Here is an 18,189-nt window from a genome sequence, read left to right on the forward strand (position 1 = left end):
ACGGGGCTGCAGGATAGCAAGCTGCCACCTGGGAACAAAACACAAAATCAAACGTTTTTTTCCAGCCCTCGGGGTTATGCAGGTAACCTAAAAATACAGCTGGAATGTAACTGGGCGGTGACATCCTCCCGGAGCTGCCGGCAGAGCCGGCGCGGCTCGTGGCGGCGTTATCTGGCCGGTGCATGGAGGCCGGGTGTGGCTCCGAGCCCTGGAGGTGGCAACACGAATGCCGGCAGCTTTGGCTGATGTGCCTGTCCCCAGATCCCTCGCTGGGTACCAGGAGGTTGCAGCCTTCCCCCTTGCATCGCTCTCCCCCTCACCCAGCCCCGTGGCACCGTCGGTGTGACGCCCCGCTCCGCTGGAGGAGGCGAGAGCCCGGCATGGTATCGGTGATTGATTGCCCCCGAGCACCATCCGAGGGGATGGGAACAATGACCCTGTTCCGACTGGATTCGGTTCAAAGGCTTTGTTTAAAAATAGGGCTGCCACGGAGTTTCCAGGCTGCAGGTCCCGTGCATGGCTCGGGCAGACGGGGCTTTCCCATGGGATGTGCGCCTCATACGTGGAAAGGCGAGTACGTTTGGGGCAGCGGCTACGTTACAGCCTTGGCCAGGGAAACTCCAGCAATTCCCAGTCGGGCAGCGAGGTGCAGCGGGCATCGGGCAACACGGCGCTGGGACTGCGTGGCCAGCTGGTGTGTGGGCTTTCCTCTCATCAGAGAGAAAGGTGCGTCCCCTGAGAATCACCCCCTGCCCTGGTTAGGCAGTGACTCTTCTTTCAGGGCAGCTGAAACCATTAATTTTTTGCTGCACTCCAAACGCACACTTATAAAAAGCGCCTTGCTGACCCTAAACAGGGCATTCATTTTTTGCCACTCGTGGCAAAGCGTCTCTTTCCCGGTCCCTGGCTGCGATGGTGACCCAGCTGGAACCAAACCGGCCTCAGGAGACGCTGCCTCTCCGCAGGGGAAGGGTAGGAAGAGGGGTCCAGCATTGGCAGGGAGCTGTTTGAGCTCATTGCTGTTTTAAAGGCTGTGCTCTTCCACTTACTCAAGCCAGCCCTCTGGCAGGAGGCTGCTGGGAGTGATGGGAGTGTGGCTGCCGTCCCACCGGACCCTCGCCTTGCCCCTGCCTCTGCACTGGCATAGTTGGACCTGCAGCAAGTGCCTTCACTTCTCCCCATCGCAGGATTTGCTCCCCGACCTTCCCTCACCAGTAATGGGGTGATGTCCCAGCCCAGAGGCGTGGGGAGGCTTCGTTAACGCCAGTGAAAGACCCGATGCCTTTTGTTCCTCTGGGATTACCTGTAGTGTACAAAGGGCTGGATGATTAATGTCAAATGGCATGCGTCTTGCGAGGCCAGGCAATTCCTCCCGTGTCGGCAAACTTCTGAAAGAGCTGCCAACGATGAGACTTGAAAGGATGCTTGGGTTTGGTTTGGTTTTGGGTTTTTTCGTTCGTTTTGTTTTTTCTCTCTTTCTCTCTCTCTCTTTTTTTTTTTTTTCAAGATGCTTTTGAGATGTCAGGAAGCTCTGCTTTACACCACCCCTGCTCCTTGGGCACTGTTTCCCATCCCGCCTGTTACATTAGGGACTTTCTGCTCCAAAGCAGCACTGACTTTGTGGGTGTCTGTAAAGATCCTTGGAGCGTCTTATGCCTGGGTCAGGGAATTAGCTGTCAAGCCAGAGAGTTAGTGACAGGAGGACAGCGCGGCATCGTTCTCCCCAGGAGTGCTGGGGATGGGTGCCAGTGGCTCTCGGTGCCGTCTGCGATAGCAGCTCCTGCGTCAGCACCCTTTATGTGCTGATGATCTGTGCCTGAAACTATACCCTGGGAGTGGAAACATGCCTGAGAAAATATCTTCTGCAGTCCTTCTGGGGCTTATATAAACACTATTTAAAATTAGAGTCACTCATTATGTTGGTATGTGCATTTACCTTGACCTCTGACTTTTCTGCCTGCAAATGTGTATGGCCTGGCACAGCCTACAAGTTAGGGAATAGCTCAGGAGCGAACCGGGGGCATGTTTCATGTAATTAGCTTAAGGTAAAGGAGCTGGTACAGTGTCTCCCCTCCAGGCTGACAGGGAAATCAAAAACAAAACTGCAGCCCGTCAAAGCTGAGTCTGGCTTTGATCAGAAACGTCAGTGCTGGCTTCTGCCGGGCTGGTTTTGAGGGAAAGGGGAAGAGCAGCAACACTTCGCCACAGCTTTTCTTGCATGTGTTTGCAGAGAAATGAATGATTTTTCCACGCCTTCGTCTCTCTCCCTTGCTATTTACCAGCCAAACCCATGCAGCAATTTATATTTTGCCACCAGAGATGCTGTCTCAGTTGTCACCCTGGAATAGCTGCTAAGCTCTGTGCCGGTATTGTCATGGAACAATATTTCTACTATTTGTTGTGGTAATAGTTGTTAGTGGCAAAGCAATTAGCGTGTCACCTGCAGCATGCAGAAATGTGACCTCTTTCTACCCCGGCACCCCCTCCGTGCCCGAACCAGCGGGTGTGGGCTTCCCTCTGCTCTGATGACTGGCTGGTGCTGGGTGACAGCAGGGCCATCCTCGAGCAAGGGTCGCTCCGGTGGGATGCCTGGGGAGGGGGATGGAGGAGGCAGGAGCAGGCTCTGCCTCTCTGCCTGCAGGCTGGGTTTGATTGATTTAATTTGTCGGAAGAAAACGCGTCCCACCAGGATGCACTGTAGCAATCCAGTGCTTCAGTGGCTCCCGGAGCTGGAGCTGGCTCCCCCCCAGTTTCCTGTTGACGTCATCTGCTCTTTTGCTGCTGCAGTTTTTACAACTGTTGAGCTTTCAAGGGTAATCGGAGCCGAGACCGGCCAACCTCAGCAGCTGCTGATGAGGGAACGCGGCTCTACCTTCACCGCCTGCCCACGCTTGCCTTCGCTGCTGCTGCCAGCCTTGCGGACCCCTGGGAGCCGGGGACGCCGGGTGAGGAGAGCTGCGTGAAGCCGGCGAGTGCTTTGGGCCATGCATTCCCACTGAAAATAATCATCGGTGCTTGCAAGAAGTGCAGTGTGCTGGATCCTGCGGGATTTTTTTTTTTTCCCGTCCCTCCTCCAGCCCGCCCCCATCCCTCTCTTCTGCCAGGCGTGCCTGCGTTGTTCTTCATTTCTGGGAAACCATGGACAAGAAGCAAGGTAGATGTTGCAATTTCCAAAACACGTGGTGGGTGAGAGCAAAGGGCTGGTTCCAATGCTAAAAGGGGCTGTGTAACTTTTTTGGGTCAATCCATGTGGTTTTACTTCTTTCTTCGTGCTTGGGCGGGGGGTCGGTGTTTGCAGCTGGGGATCTATTTTTAAAGTACTGGGAACTTGCATGTTTGTGTGGGGTTGCAACAGTGGCATCTTAATTGCAAAAGGAAAAAAAAAAAAAGAAAAAAATAAAATCTAGCATGGCTAAAGGAAAATATTTGGAGGGTAAAGCTTGCGCCTGGCTCCGGTTTTCATTGCATTCCTGGGACGCAGGGTTTTCCAGCAGCTCTTGTGTGGTCGTCCCCTGCTAAAAAGCCTGTTGCATTGGAAAGGCGGGCGCCCACGGTGGCCCCGGCAGTCAGGAGCTCTGATTCAGCGCAGACTGACAGGTTGTTTTGGGGCTGCAAGGGGCTTTTTCTGAAGCGTGTTTTTTTCCTCCTCGCTCGCTTTTTTCTTTTTGCAGAAGTGGCGAGCGCGGGGCAGCGATGACCCGCAGGAGCCCCTCTCTGCAGCGGGACCTCAGCGGGCCGATGAGTGATGGCTTTCGGCAGGTTGAGCGCCCTTTTTCCACTTCCACAGATAGCTTTTTCCACTCTCAACAGCGGAAACTAGCACAAAGTGTGCCTGTGAGGAGCTGGCTCCCATGACCAAAGCAACCAAATTCCCCTCTCTGCTTTGCACCCTGCCTCTAATTTCTTTCATGCTTTTTTCTTGGTGCTTTTCTGTTCCAGCTCTTTCTTTGCAGCGGGGCTGGGATCCACCTTCCCGCTTTCTGCCCCATCCGTGGCATTTGACTCTCCTCCTCAGATTGAGGAGAACCGGGATGCATCTGAAACATTTTTCCCCGGCACGAACAAAGCGGAGCAGCTCTGGAAGCAGCCCCCCGTGCCGCAGCCATCCCCAGTACTTCACCTGGGGCTGGAACCGGAGCCCTGGGGAGGCAGTAGAGAAGTTTAATTTCAAAGGTCGGCTCAGGCAAATAGTTTTATTTACAGTTCTTTAGATTGTCCTGTTTCTCTCTGCCCACGCCAGCAGAATGGGAAGGATAAACCTCTTGGGGAGAGGTGCAGCTTAATAGGACTGAAGTTGGTGGTGAAGACAAAGATTCAGATGTTGAATTAAGCCGTTCCAGGAAAAGTCTGTGTCAGTTCTTAGCTGGTGGAGGTTATAGCATGAGAAAAAAAAAAATTGTTAGGCGCTTTTTTTTTTCTTTAGGAGGAAATGGTTCCTTTCTTAGCATAAAGGATGCAGTTACGTGCCTGCAGCATCACGTGGGTTACAGTCTCGTCCGCACCAGGAACTTCTGTCAGCTAATTTTCCCCTGCCTGGGTGCAAAGCGCCGTGCCCCATACCCCCACGACTGGCAGCCCCTTCCGCTGCAGCACCCAGCTGGCCCCCGTGCTCAGGGCTGGCAGCAGAGCCCTGGGGCTTGCAGGGGTAACCGGGACATGTCCCCACATCGCCTTGTCCTGCTGCTGCCTTTTTGCCCGCGTGGAAGCATCTCTAGAGGGGAGCTGTGTTTCTCTGTGCTTGCAGCCACCCCCCTTGCAAGAGCCCAGTGCCTGGGAAACTAATGTGCTTCCAGGATTTTCAGGTGATGTGAACTGTTCTTCATGGTATAGCAATTCCTCCTGCACCGACCCTACTGGGATCCCAAATGTGGGAGAGACGGTGCTGGTGAGGAGGAGTTGACAGCCGCTGCCTGCGGGGGCTAAAAGCAAATGCTGCCATGGGATGTACTCAGGACAGAAGGGCTTGAGTTGCAAGGTCTTGTCATGCCCATCCCACTGCCTTTTTGTTCCTCCTGTTTTATTTTTCTTCCCCCTGCGCAGTCCTTCCTCCACCCTCATTCACCCTCAAAACAGTGCATGGGTTTTCCCTGGGGGGCTGCAGCGGCTCAGGAGCCAAGCCACATCCCAGAGGGTGATGCATCCATCTCTGGGGCTTGCAGCAGGCAGCGCGGCAGCCTCTGCGTGCGTGGGGGGCGATGGCTGGGCTGTGCCCCCACCTCCTGCATCGGGGCTCTGCCTGCCCTGAGCAGGCTCTGCAGAGCTTCAGGGCAGGACTGCTGGTCTCTTTTTTTTTTTCTGGTTTTTTTTCTTATTTTCTTTTTTTGACCCGGGCTGTGCTCAAGGGGAAGCGGTGCCTGCCCACTCAACCTCTGTCCGGCTGGACCTGCGCTGCCGCTGCAAGCAGCAGCAGAAGCTTGCAACAAGAAGCAAGAGTTCAGACCAGCCTGCAGGGTGCTGGAAAATTCATGGCAAACTCTGGATTTGCCTGTTAGGGCTCTCCCCATCTCCACCACGGCTCCCCCAGCTGCAGGGCAGCAGCATGGCTGATTTTATTCCTGCAGGCATGGGCTGGGCTGGGTTTTCCACCAGCATAGGTGGCCCAGCTAGAGCCTGGGAGTGGTGGCAGAATACCTCTGGTTTAACTGGTGCTTTTTCAGGTTGGAGCTAGGAAATGCGTTTTGGGGCGAGGTGTAGGAAGGGGATTGTCACTGACCCTGGCAGTATGATATTGGGAAGTGAAGGGCAGCAGTTTGGGGGTACAGGAAAGCGGGCTGATGTGCAAGACTGTCATTACAGCAGAGTTCATGGAGGGTGACCAATGCATAGAGATGTTAAATGACACTCCTATATGGGGCAGGGAGGCTGTAATGGGGAATCTCCCCATCCCTCACTGCCCCTTTAACCTGCACTTGCAAATCCTCCTGCCTGTGAGCTTGGGCTCCACCGAACAATGCACCCCATTGATTCCCGACCCCGGGCTGGGTGCTCCCAGCTCCCTCTGGCCTGGCTCTCGCAGCCAGGGCTAAGGAAGGGCTGACGCTGCAGGCTCCAAGACGCCTGGCTCAGGGAGCATGTGGACCCTGCTCCTGCCGCGTGAGTCACCGCGCTGCGGCCGGCGCTGCCAGGGGAGCCGGCGGCACAGAAGGCGCTTTGTGCTGGCTGCGGGATTACTATGGCAATTGGGGAGAGGGAGAGCAAACAGATTAAGCAAAAGACCAGCCGGGATGGGGGGCATTTCAGGGCTTCGTGAAGAGGTCTGGCTGGTAACTGCCTGTGGGGGACTGTGTGCAAACCGCTGTCTGCATTTCGGAGCAGGTCATGGGGGAGAAATGCTCAGTGCAAGGCTCCCGGTCAGCAGCGAACTAAATCCATCCCCCTGAATGGGATGGGATGTGTGCCCACGGTGAGCTCCCCAACTTGCCTGGGTGCAGAAGGACTCTGGGGATCCCAGTTTCTAGCTTCTGTGGTCTGCCCCCCCGCCCCGCTGAGTAGTGAGAGGCTGGGTGCGGGAAGGGGAGGCATTTCTGAACCCGCAGACGGCATCTTTCCTTTGGCTCTGTCTTGCATTTGCTCCGGTTGTTGCTTAACCAGGTATTTTGTGAAGTGTCATCAGTGGGCATGCTGGGCTATGGATAGTCCCCCTTCCAGCCCTGCTGGGTGGGTGTTGGGGAAGGGAAACTTTGCAGGCTCACGAATTAGAAGCCGTGATTGCCGTGACATGGTCAGGTCTCCAGAGATGGTTTCCAGCCAAGTGGGATCGGTCTGGGGTGGAGCGGCTTGCTGGGCTGCTTTCATTGAGTTGGAAGTTCACGTTGCTCCTGTAGTTCACGGGAACTGTGCTGGTCCCAGACCTTATGGGCCAGCTCTGATGCAGGAAAGGTGGCAGATAAGATGGGGCTATGGAGTGATCTGTGCTGATTCCCTCAGCAGGGAGGGATGCTGCTGGTCCTGCAGGTGGGACCTTTGCAGTATCTTGCAGACCAGCTTTCACCTGCAGCCTCAGCAAGGTTTGCATTTGGACTGGACAAGTGGGTTTCAGGCACCCATCATAGCTGAGGCGTCTGGAGCTGGCAGGGGACAGGGATGGGGGCTGTCTGTGCTGGGAACATGCTCGACATGTATTGTCCTTCTGTCTTGCTCCTGCTGCTGCAGGAGCTCTTGCATGGTGCTGTGTCTCCTGCTGAAATCCCAGCGCCTCGCCTCTCCCCTCCCTTCTCTGGCAGCCTTTGGAGTGCTGGACTTTGTCCGCATGCCTGTTCCTGGGAGCCAGGCAGGTACGAGCCGTTTTGAAGGGCTGTCCAAGGCCACACCGAGCTGTCCGCTCCCAGCCTGGTCCCTGGAGCACACCTTGCTGTTTGTGCTTTTTAATGCATCTTCCAGGTCTCTGCAGCCAGAAGCGCCTTTAGCTGCGAAGCGCAGCTGCCCCCTTGTCTCTCTTGGAGGGATCAGGACTTTTGACACTCTCAGCTGTATTGCTTCAGCCCCCATCCCAGCCCTTCATGGTTTGCTTATTTTCCCAGTGAGCTGGGGTAGGTGGGTGAGCTGTTTGCTGATGGAGGAAGGGCTGGGACGTTGGTGAGCAGCCTGGGGTCCGCGGCACTGCGCAGAGTTCACTCTCAGCCCTGCACAGGTCTCCTCTGCCCGTTGCTGCCCACTGCTCCCCCGTGCTGGTTATCGCTTGTCCCTGAAGTTTCATCTGCAAGCGTTTGGCCTGCCCCGGACGTGTTGGAACCCTGTTCGCACAGTGGGTTCTGTTACCTCAGTGCTCTTTGGAGTTGGGGAGGAGCGGGAAGAGAGCATCCTCTCCTCGCCAGTCACTCCGGCTGGGGTCATGTCTTGTCCGGCGGGATCTCAGCCTCTGCAAGCCCGGGTTTGTGGCCCGTTTGCTACTGGCTCTTACAGTCAGCTCCTGTCCGGTTTTGCCTTGGTTTCCCTTCGTTGTGTGTGGGGTGTCCCCTCTCCCGCTGGGACTAACTCCTTGGTTTGGCTTGAGGTCTGATGGCCGTCGCCCTCTGTGCCAGATGCCACCTGTGCCGCAGAACGGGTCTGGCTCTTCCCAAGAAGGCCTGGGTGGGGGCTGGGGGGCTGTGGGGCAAGGAGGAGCCGGACAGGGAGTGATTTTGGGAGCCCTGTGCATCACTAATGGCGTGGGGACCTCTTGTGGCTGGAGAAATGGGGATCGGGCCAGGCTTGGCTGGGCTGGGCTCCGGCAGCCCGTCTGCCTCCCTCTGCCTGCAGCACAGCCGGGAGGGCTCTGCTTGGGCCGTGCGTGGGACCCTGCGGGATACAGGGTTGGTACCCGGTGGGTCTGGAGCGTGAAGGCTGAGCTGGCGTCCCCCTTCTCTCTTTCAGATTCCAAAGGATCCTTGGAGCCGCACAAACCGGGTAAGTGCCCAGCAGAAATCACAGCTTTAACCCATCTCCTGAACATCGGTAATTAAAATCCCCAAAGACGGGACTGTTGATGGCCGTGAAGGGTAAAGAGCACTTTTGGGGTGTCTGAGGAGCACTGCAAGGCAGTGCTTGGCTGCGAGACTTAGAAAATGGTCTTTGCCAGTGCACCCCGTGGTACTTCTGCAGGCAAGTGCTCGACAGGGACGTTGAGACCACTTGTGCTTCTGGCTCTTGCCTGAAATTTTGGGCAAATGATTGTGAGCGCTGTGACCTTCTTGTCATCTTGCCGTAGCTGCACAGCGTAGAGGATCCCAGCCCTGCCTGGTGGCTGCAGGCAGGCGGATGCTTGAAGGAAGAAAAGTACAAGTGCCAGTTGCTCACGTGTGCATCTTCTCTTCCAGTGAAAAGCAAGAAGAAACGGGAACTGAGGATAACATGTGTCCCCATCAAACAGCCCGTTGCCAACACCACGTAAGTGTCTCTGCTGCTTAAAGCCAGCCGGCAGTTCTCCGGAGCTGGATTCAGCGCCGCCTCAAGGGGAATGGCCTGTGAAGACTTCACAAAATCAGAATAGTTAATTTTTTTCTTTCTCTTAAGCTCTGGCTTGTGGGTGATGAGAAGGGATTACACACGTGTGCACCTGTGTGTGCAGACACACGCACAGTGTGTGTCTCTCTGGGAGGTGTCTGATTTGAAATAGCCGAAAAGCAAAGGCTAGGAGACTGCTGGGAGATTCTCTTCAGCCTTTCTGCCATGGCTGTGCCGATGCCAAAGGGCAAAGACATGGTGGAGAGAGCAAATCTGCCCAAGGGAAGAAGCGGGGAAGGTTTTTAGTGCAGGGGAAGAGAAGAGGTGGCAGCTGGACCATGGCAGGAGCAGGGGGGTGAGGGTTGGGAGATGCTCTGCATGGGAGGACATCCTCCCCCTGACCTGACCTGTGCATCAGGGCTAGTTTGAGTGGTTTGCAGCTCCTTGCCTTGGTGTGAGGAGGACACAGACATCTTACGCTGTTTTGCTGCTTTGTGCCGGGGACCAGTGCCCAGCTGTATATCAGGCCACTGGAATTTCTCTCTGCCCTGTTTGCTTCATGCAGCTGATGCTTGTTATGCTGTGGGGGAGAGCCCAGGATAGCAGCATTTAGTTTGACAAAGAGCAGACGGCTAAAATTCCTCTTCCATGGTGCTCTTCCAAAACACCTTGGGCTGTGTCTCCACTGCTGAGCCTTGTTTGCTTCGGAAACCCTTTCTAGAGACCCTCCCAGCTCTAGGAGAGCAGTGAAATCCCCGAAGGGGAAATACCACTACCGAAACCCCCAGGTAGATAGGGCAGATCTGCCGGAGGGGGAGCCAGGGAAACTCCCTGATTAACGCCGTGCAGCCTAGCATGCACATGCTGAGCCCTGCATACAACAGCCACCTCCTTCCCCCACGGGTGCATCTGTCTCTGCTTCTATCAGTGTTTGAATTTCCCCTGGAGAAGGTGTTACGCTGGAGTTTGCGGAGTGTTTGCGTGCCCAGAGAACTCATGTAAAAGCTGGCGTGAGCTATCCGCAACTCCTTTTCTCTGTGCTTTTCAAGCTGCAGTGCAAATATTTGCACAGTGCAGGGCTTTTGCTGTGAGCCTGAAGTACTTCCTTGAAGCCAGAGGTTGCCACATTGCTCTGGTGGGAATTGGGAGGCTAAACCAGTTGGGCAGTCTCCGCTTTTAGGAAGGTCCCAGGGGATGGGGAGAACAGAGAAGCGAGGCACAAGGGACAAAACGCTCATGTTGGCTCTAAAAGTACCGTGCTGCCCATAATGGGAAGTGGGCAGCGATGAGGAAAAAAGCCATAAAGGAAGACTTTCACCTGCGTGGTGTTGTGCAAAGCGTGACACTGAAGTGCTGCCTGCTCTGCCTGCCACGCTGCCTGAAACAAGCCTGCGAGTGTACACAAATGACTCACGGGTGAGGAATTACCTGTTGCTCCCTCAGCGTGCGTTTCGGGCTACGTGGCTGTCCTGTTACAACACCTGCCTGTCAAAACATGACACCTGAGCTGTTCTGCCACAGAAACGTCTCATCCCCTCGGTCTCGGTTCTTCAGGCTCCTGAGCCGGGATGGTTTCGTAGCCTGTTGGTTTGATGCATGTCTCACCTAGCTGACTCTTTGGGGTTCTTGCTGGCTGCATGCAGCGAGTGCCTCGTGGGTGTGGGCTGAGGTGGTACTGGTACGATTAAAGCATTTATGAGTGTTTGGAAGGGGCTGGTTTGAACCCACGACAAGGCATGTGGAAAGCAGCGGCTGAAAGTGCTCGAAGGAATATGAAACCTGGCTCTGGCCAAGAGGGTTAACGAAGCTGGGCTTTCTCCTGACTCCCTCTCTCTTCTTGCAGGCCCCCGAGGAACTTGGATTCCAGAGCGTTCATTACCATCGGAGATAAAGTACGTGTCAATGTGGTTTATTTTTTGCTTGCTTCCAATTTTGTTTGGCCCTTACGTGGGGAGTTTTATAGATCATGTCTGACAGCCTGTAAATCAGACCTTGAGATTTCAGAGCACCCCACGAGAAGGACAGGGCCATCCTGCTCCAGCCTCATGGGATGCATCTTTGCAGGGATGAGACATCCCACAGCGGGACCTTTCCCCCTGTGGAGCAATGGGGTGTCTGTGTGTATTTAGAGGGGTGATTGTTGGGAAGCTGAACATGTTGCGGCTCGACTCTGAGCCTGCGCGCTCGCTGGCTGGTCTCTCCTGCCTGCGGGCAGTCCCTGCAAAGCAGGTGGGTGTCAAAGGCTGGGTGTGCAGTTTGGCACATAGTGGGAGATCACAGTGGTCCCTTGACAGCCCCACCGGCCACCTCGGTGTGAATGTGTGGAGCCAGCCCATTCGCCCTAAATCAGCGTGGCCTCACCATGCTCTCTGGCTGCCCCAAACAAAGCCTGCTTTGTCCTGCTGACCCGCAAGGGCTGCATTACTGCCCGTGGCCCAGGAGAAGCCAGGCACAAAGCTTCTCTCCGCCTCTCCAAAGCATTTCCTAGTGACTTGATGAAAAACACTGCTAGAAATAGCCACTGTCTCTCTTTTATTTCATTCTCTTGTTACGGGCTCTCCTGGGGCTGCAGAAGGCTGTTTGCAAATGACCTAAAAATACCATGCATTGGATCAGCCCTATATCTAGCTGCTTACCTCCCAGGCTGGGAGGTGGTTTGGCTGATGGGATCTGGGCCCCTTGGCCTCAGTTGCAATGTTTTAGGGTTAGGGGACAGATAGGAGGGGAGGGAGGGGAGAGGAGAGGAAGCTTTGGCTGGGTCTAGGGAAACACCCCTGCTGCCTGTGTCATTTTTCTGGCCATTGTGTTGTGTGTATTAATAGCTCGGGGAGAGATGCTCTCTGTAACCGCCTGGGCATGGCGTGTGCAACGGGAGAGTGCTGTAGCTTGGGGAGAGCTCTCTAGACTCGCTTCCTTCCCTGCTCTGCCTGCACTGCTGTGTGCAGGAGGGGTCTGGTCCAGGTGCTTTTGGAGCAGTGCCGTGTGGGATGGTAGAAGAGGGCTTGGGCAGAAGGCCAGGTTTGGGCCGTGGGGGTGGATGATGACCTTGGGTCCATCAGGTCTGTGCAGGTGATGCCCTGCGTCCCCACTACCAGCTCAAACCCCCCAGGGCACGGGGTGAGCGATGCCGGGGAGGGGAGCGCTGGGTCCATCGGTGCATTGCCTCTGTTGCTGGGCAGGGCAATGATGATTCCTAGACTGTGCTGGGAACCGCCAGCTTCTGGGGAAGCCTTAGGGTAAATGCCAGGAAAAAAAAAAAACCAAACAACAAAAAACCCCCAAAACCCAACAATAACCTGGAACAACTGCAGAACACGTGTCCTGAAAAGCACCACCAGATCCTTCCTGGAGGCCCCTGCAGGAGCCGTGAGCCTGCACTGCTCCTCTGCCAGCTGCCCGGGGCGGCAGGGTGGGGGGTTGGATGTGTCCCCATTAGCCCCGCTCTCCTCATTTCTGGATCCATCATCCTGCCCAGGAAAGGGCCGGCACCTTCCTGTGCTGGGCAGTGCATTGCTCAGTGCTGAGCTCAAGCACAGACCTCTCTTGCTCCCTGCCTCGGCCACCTGCCAGGCTCATCTGGCTCAAATAAACGGAGCCGGGGCTGGCGGGAAGGTCCGGTGGACGTGGTCGCTGCTGGCCATGCCGTAACCAGCGCCGGGGGGGAGCTTGCTGGCCAGGAGCCCGGCAGCCACATCTCCCAGCTTGGCTCCTTAATGCCAAAGGCTGTTTCCTCTCTGCTCTGGGCGTAGCTCACAGGCACGGTATCCGGCACTGTGCCGTGGATGTTTCCCACCCTCGCTGCCTTTGTGGCTACTGGGGCAATTTGGCATCCTGGTATTATATTTTTGTTCCCTGAGACTGGAGGAAAACTGGAGCATGGATAAAGCCTGGCTAAAAGAAGGCCTGTGACTTATTAGGAGCAATGAATGCAGTGTCTAAAAATAGCCCCTGTCTCACTCAAACAGTTTGTGCCCTGCCCAGCAGAGCAGGCAATTACAGGGTAACCCATCTTTAGGAAAACTTGTTCATGGGTTGCACAGGAGCTCACTGGCTCCCTGCTGCACGGGGCACTCACTTGTCTGAGCACTGGCGATGGGTTTTTTCCAGCTTGACCTGAGACTTAGGTAGTTGCACTCACCTGAGCTCCTCTGTTGGTGCTAACTCATGTTTTACCTTGCTGGCTGCTTTCTGATGGTGGGAGAAAGTATCAAAGCATGTAAAACTCCCCAATAATTAGGAATTGAGTTGCTGGGTTGCTGCATGCACCATCCCATCTAAGAGAGGACATGTAGGCGTGCTTGTGACCGATGATCTACTGGGACGTGGTGCAAGGTGGGGGGATCCCTGGCTGCATGCAGGGATTTGGAGCTGAGGCGGAGGCTCCTGACTGCTGCCTGTGCTGGCACGGGAGCTGTTAAAAACCTGCAAGTAGTTCAGCAACTGCAGAAATACCCTTGTGTGGGTAATCCTGAGGAAGCAGAGAAGTACCTTTGGTGCCCTTTCCAGTGGCAGCGTGCCCTGGCTTAAGGGATGAAAGTCCTGATCTCTAGCTGCAGAGGGGGAATTAAATGAGCCCTGGTGAGTACAGAGTGAGAGGGTTTGGGCTCTGGTTCAACAGAGCAAAAAATATACCCATCTTCTCTAAGCGTGGTGCCTTTGGTACATATAGGAGCTGGTGGGGTCCTGTAAATACCCTTGTTTGGAAGTGCTCTGCATGAACAAGCTGTAAGCATTGGACCTCTGCTGATGTCCTTGGTGATAAGCATGCCTGTGTCTGATTTTTGTCTCTCTTCTTTAAGAACTTCGAGGTGGAAGCTGATGACCTGGTGGCAATTTCGGAGCTGGGTCGTGGGGCCTATGGCGTGGTGGAGAAAGTCCGGCACGCGCAGAGTGGCACCATCATGGCCGTGAAGGTGAGGACAGCTGCTTGCTGAGAGAGATGGAGGTTGGGACGTGCAGCTCCAAGGAAGCAGAGGGACTCTGCTGAACTCTATCAGTCACAGCAAAATGGGGACAGACTTGGTTTGGTAGCCTGTGGTACCCCCAGTGTGGCTTGGCTGTTGGAGGGTCTGTGCTGATACCAGCTGGACGCTGTGGGGTTGATCAGCAGGCTCTGGAAGCCAGGTGTGGTGCCTGCAGTTAGATAGGGCAAGGTTTGGATGTCAGAGTGCCTGTCCAGTCTGCTGGCCTGATCCTACATCCACTGAAGAGCTTGGCCAAGGGTTATAAAGGTGCCGTCTGGAAGAGGGAATCTGGGCGTTTCCCGGGGTGTTTCTAGCTGCAAAATAAGCTCAAAACACTTGTCCTGGCCTCAGAACCACAGATGCTCTGAGTCAGCCCAAGGGATAATGGTGTTACCCCCCCACACACACCAAAAACCTCTTCCTTCATATTTGTCTCAGAGGATTCGAGCGACTGTGAACACTCAGGAGCAGAAGAGGTTATTGATGGACTTGGACATCTCCATGAGGACAGTTGACTGCTTCTACACCGTCACCTTCTACGGAGCCCTCTTCCGTGAGGTACTGAGCTGGTGGGTGGCTGGTGGGCTGTGCGGCACCTGGGGCCCCTGTGATTGCACTGAAGGCTCTAAACTGTCCCAGCTGGGCTGTTTGGGAGGGTGCCATGGCTTAAAGACAAAGGTCAGGCAGCATTGAGGAGGTGCCGTTCCTCACTTCCATGGCAAGTGCCCAAGCACGTTGTCCGTGGCCCGGACCGGCTTTGGGGTAGACCCTCAAAGGGCACCACCGCAGGTAGTTTTGATGGTACCTGGACATCTGTGCCCATCACCATCCAGTGAAGAACCTGTGTGCTGGTGGTGTGGCCAACAGCGCTGTGGTGGCAGGGACCTTGGCTTGCCCTGTGCGGAAGGGGCAGTGTCTGTTTGTCCATCCGTCTGCATCTCTTCATTCACCTCCTGGGGATTTCCAGGGAATTCCCTCTCAACAGCTTTCTTTGTCTGCAGGGTGACGTGTGGATCTGCATGGAGCTCATGGACACCTCCCTAGATAAATTTTACAAGAAAGTACTGGAGAAGAAGAAAACCATCCCTGAAGACATTTTGGGGAAAATGGCTGTGTCTGTGAGTAGTGCCTTTTGGGTTCTTACGTGGTTTTGTGCATCCTCTAAGCCCATTGGAGGTCTCTGTTCAAGCCCATGGCATGTGGAAATGGGTGGTTGTGGTTGCAGTGGAGGGCTGGTGCTGGGTGTGATTAATGGATTCCCTTTCGCTGTGTTTGTTCCCAGATTGTACGAGCTCTGGAGCATCTGCACAGTAAACTGTCTGTAATCCATAGAGGTAAGTGGTGGAGGGAGATGGTGTGACGTGGCTGGAGATCTAGCCTTGAAATAAGTTATGTGAGGGCTCCTTCCCAGGAGGTGCATGGTGTGTGCCTCTGGGATGCCTACAGTGGGGTCTGGTGGTACTTGGGACTATCATGGACAGATCTAGATGCCTAAGCCCTATTCCTGAGATGTCCTTCATGCATCTGCTTGCTCGATGTTGTTCTCATCCTCCTTTCCAGATGAAGTGTTAAATATAATAACTGACTTCCTCACTGCCTGTATTTTTAGGGGCACCTCTAGCTTTCTTTGAGTATGGAGATGCATCGAAGTTGGCTCTTAGGGTCAAAATCCCCCAGCCTGCCTGGCTGGGTAGATCTAGCAAGGTGAGGGCTGAGGGAGACCTTGCAAATCACAGATGGGAATTGTAGCATTCAGGTCCTGTTCCTTTTCTGGGTATAGTTCCTTATGTAGTTGTGGACAGATCATGATGGGCTTGAGACAAGCTGTGGTGAGACCTTGGTGGAGTTGAGCTTTTAAGGTTGTGTTGGGCACATAAATATCTTCGAAGAAGCTGAGCATTAACTACTCAACATTTTATTTCAACCTTTTGACCTGCCTTGTTAGAGTGGAGGCCTGTTCTGCCGGGAGGGGCATGGTTATAGCTTTACTTGTGAATGACTTTTATTGAAATAAGACTGGTGGGCTTTCGTCTCCCTTGCCTTGTGTTAGGGCCTACCTGCTCCCCTCCCAGGTCAGTGGGGAGTTTCATATCTTGCCTCAGGCTCTGCGGTACCTCAGCAAAGGCCCAATCTGCCCTCTCATGTTCTCTCTCTTAGATGTGAAACCTTCCAATGTGCTGATCAACAAGGAGGGACATGTGAAAATGTGCGATTTTGGGATCAGCGGCTACTTGGTGGACTCGGTTGCAAAGACCATGGATGCCGGCTGCAAACCGTACATGGCTGTAAGTGTGCTTGTGTGGGGCCAGAGCTGGCAGCCTTCAGCTGCCTTCAGCCTTTACTCCAAAAGGCTGCTGCTTAGAAATCAGTCTTGGTTCACCTCTGCCCTGAGATAGAAACCACTTAAGAGTGCTCTGGGCTTCCTGCCGTAGCAGAGCCCTTCAAGTGTGGGATTACCCTCCCTGTAAGCCCTGCAGCAGACTCTTCCTCTGCCACTTTTCATTTGCAGGAGGGTAAAAGACTTGCTGGTGGTGGTTGGAAGGGCTGCTACTTGTTGGCTAGAAAATGCTGAAGCTTCTCGTGGCAGGATCGTTTAGTTGCATCCTCTCAAGTCAGTAGGAATTTCCATTTGCCATCCATGGCATCTGTGTGGGTAGCTTGTGTTCCTGGGGCCGGATCATGCTGCAGGGGTAGTATAAGTCTCACTCAGGAGCAGGAGGGGAGAGTTTGTTGGTTGTATGGAACGATCAATGCTAGGTTTAACCTCAGACCCTGCCTCCATCAGGGCATGAGCCAGGGGAATCCACCCAACCTGGGTTGTGAGCCAGAGATTTGCTCTGTGGGGTGCAAACTGGGAAAACGAGATAGAATTGTAATATCTTCCGTTTTGCTTCCATTTTTCCATACAGCCAGAAAGAATAAACCCTGAGCTGAACCAGAAGGGCTACAACGTGAAGTCGGATGTCTGGAGTCTGGGGATCACAATGGTAACACCAAGGGCTTGGACCAGCACCCTGCAGCCCTGGGGTTGGGATGGGCTCTCTACTGGCAGGGCTCTAACCCTGCCATGCGCGGTGGTGTCTGGTGGCTTCACCCCTGGGTGGATGCCCAACAAATGGGGCTAAATTTTGAGCATGATAGCTCAGGGTGTTAGATGAACTCTCCAGGGCACAGGGTGGTGCTGCTGCCCTGTGCACCCAGGGGTGCCTCACCCTGGGGCAAGGTAGCTGTGAGCCAGGGCACGCAGCTCGTATTGCCATCGCTGCTGCAGCTCTTGCTGAGTTGCCTGGCAAGCTTTCCAGGAGATAATCCATCTTCTACCCCTTCTCTTTCCCCCTCTCCCTTCTTGCATGTTCCTGCTGGATCCTGGGGGATACATAAAGGCCTGTTATGCCCACGTGGTTCCCTTGTACCCCTGTGCTTTGTTTCACAGAGCTACTTGTGCACGACACCAGCTCCAAATAGCTTCAATTAGCTCTGAACTCTGTTGGTGTGGATGGCAGACTCCCAGGGGCCAATATCTGGATGACAGTGGGCTTAGCTTGGCATCCAAGAGTCTGGCTTTTAATTGCTCTGCAGTTCCCCATGCAGTGGCTGGAGAGGTGGTCAGTGGAGCAGGGTTTGCTGCAGCTGGGTCACAGCCTTCCTGCGTTCAGCCCCCTCCTGTGTTAGCAAAGCCTCGTAGGAGGATTGTGGTGAGTTAGCCTGCCCTGCTGCAGCGAGGGGTGCCGTGTTTGGTTTGCAGCAAGTCCTGCCTGCAGGGTAGCTCAGAGCAGCCAACAGGAAGGGGAAATACTTTCAGTTCCAAAATTGCAGCTGCTCAGGATGGTTTATCTACCTCCTGCAAGAAACGGATCTTGCAGAAAGCAGCTGAAATCTTCTGGCGCCAGAGGACAAAGGAAATCCCAGCTGTTGGCTCGAAGGGGATGCCGCCTGGGAACGCATCTCTCGCTTTCCAGGAGACTGTCTCTCTGCGGGTAGATTATTTTCAGGAATTTTTCCTGCGCCCTGTTAGCTGTGACTTGTTTTGGGTGCTATATCCCTGCATTTGTGTGCTGCACAGACCTCCTGGCAAATATTCCCTCTTCTCCAGCTAGTTCTGTCTGCAGTACCAAACCCAAGCCCCATTCCTTGGGGTCCCTATGCCAGTGCAGAGCAGAGCTGGGCTGGCTGGCTGGAAATGTAGTTGGCTCCAGCTTTCCTCCCGAGGTGCAGGAAGCTGTGGGATGGGAGGTTGCATGAATGACAAAATCTCTCAACCTTCCCAAAGTTGGATGGGAGAGGGGACCTCGCTGAAAGCCTG

At 54.6% G+C, this 18,189-nt stretch overlaps 1 protein-coding gene across 2 annotated transcripts in view; it reads left to right on the forward strand.

Annotated features, from left to right (window-relative positions):
- Window positions 1–18,189, forward strand: part of MAP2K3 (mitogen-activated protein kinase kinase 3) — a 34,003-nt gene that overhangs the window by 11,915 nt on the left and 3,899 nt on the right. Inside the window, exons 1-10 of one of the 2 annotated variants that reach the window (XM_064461509.1) lie at window positions 2,799–3,154; window positions 8,353–8,385; window positions 8,796–8,865; window positions 10,766–10,814; window positions 13,722–13,835; window positions 14,325–14,444; window positions 14,888–15,004; window positions 15,169–15,220; window positions 16,044–16,171; window positions 16,796–16,873. In XM_064461509.1, coding sequence (XP_064317579.1) covers window positions 3,139–3,154; window positions 8,353–8,385; window positions 8,796–8,865; window positions 10,766–10,814; window positions 13,722–13,835; window positions 14,325–14,444; window positions 14,888–15,004; window positions 15,169–15,220; window positions 16,044–16,171; window positions 16,796–16,873 — 777 coding nt within the window. In that variant the 5' untranslated portion in view covers window positions 2,799–3,138. Of the gene's footprint in view, window positions 1–2,798; window positions 3,155–8,352; window positions 8,386–8,795; window positions 8,866–10,765; window positions 10,815–13,721; window positions 13,836–14,324; window positions 14,445–14,887; window positions 15,005–15,168; window positions 15,221–16,043; window positions 16,172–16,795; window positions 16,874–18,189 lie in introns of those variants that run through there. The other variant, XM_064461508.1, reaches the window with a different exon arrangement.

This window comes from Phalacrocorax carbo, chromosome 10 (genome assembly GCF_963921805.1).
Source record: "Phalacrocorax carbo chromosome 10, bPhaCar2.1, whole genome shotgun sequence".
NCBI classification, from domain to species: domain Eukaryota; kingdom Metazoa; phylum Chordata; class Aves; order Suliformes; family Phalacrocoracidae; genus Phalacrocorax; species Phalacrocorax carbo.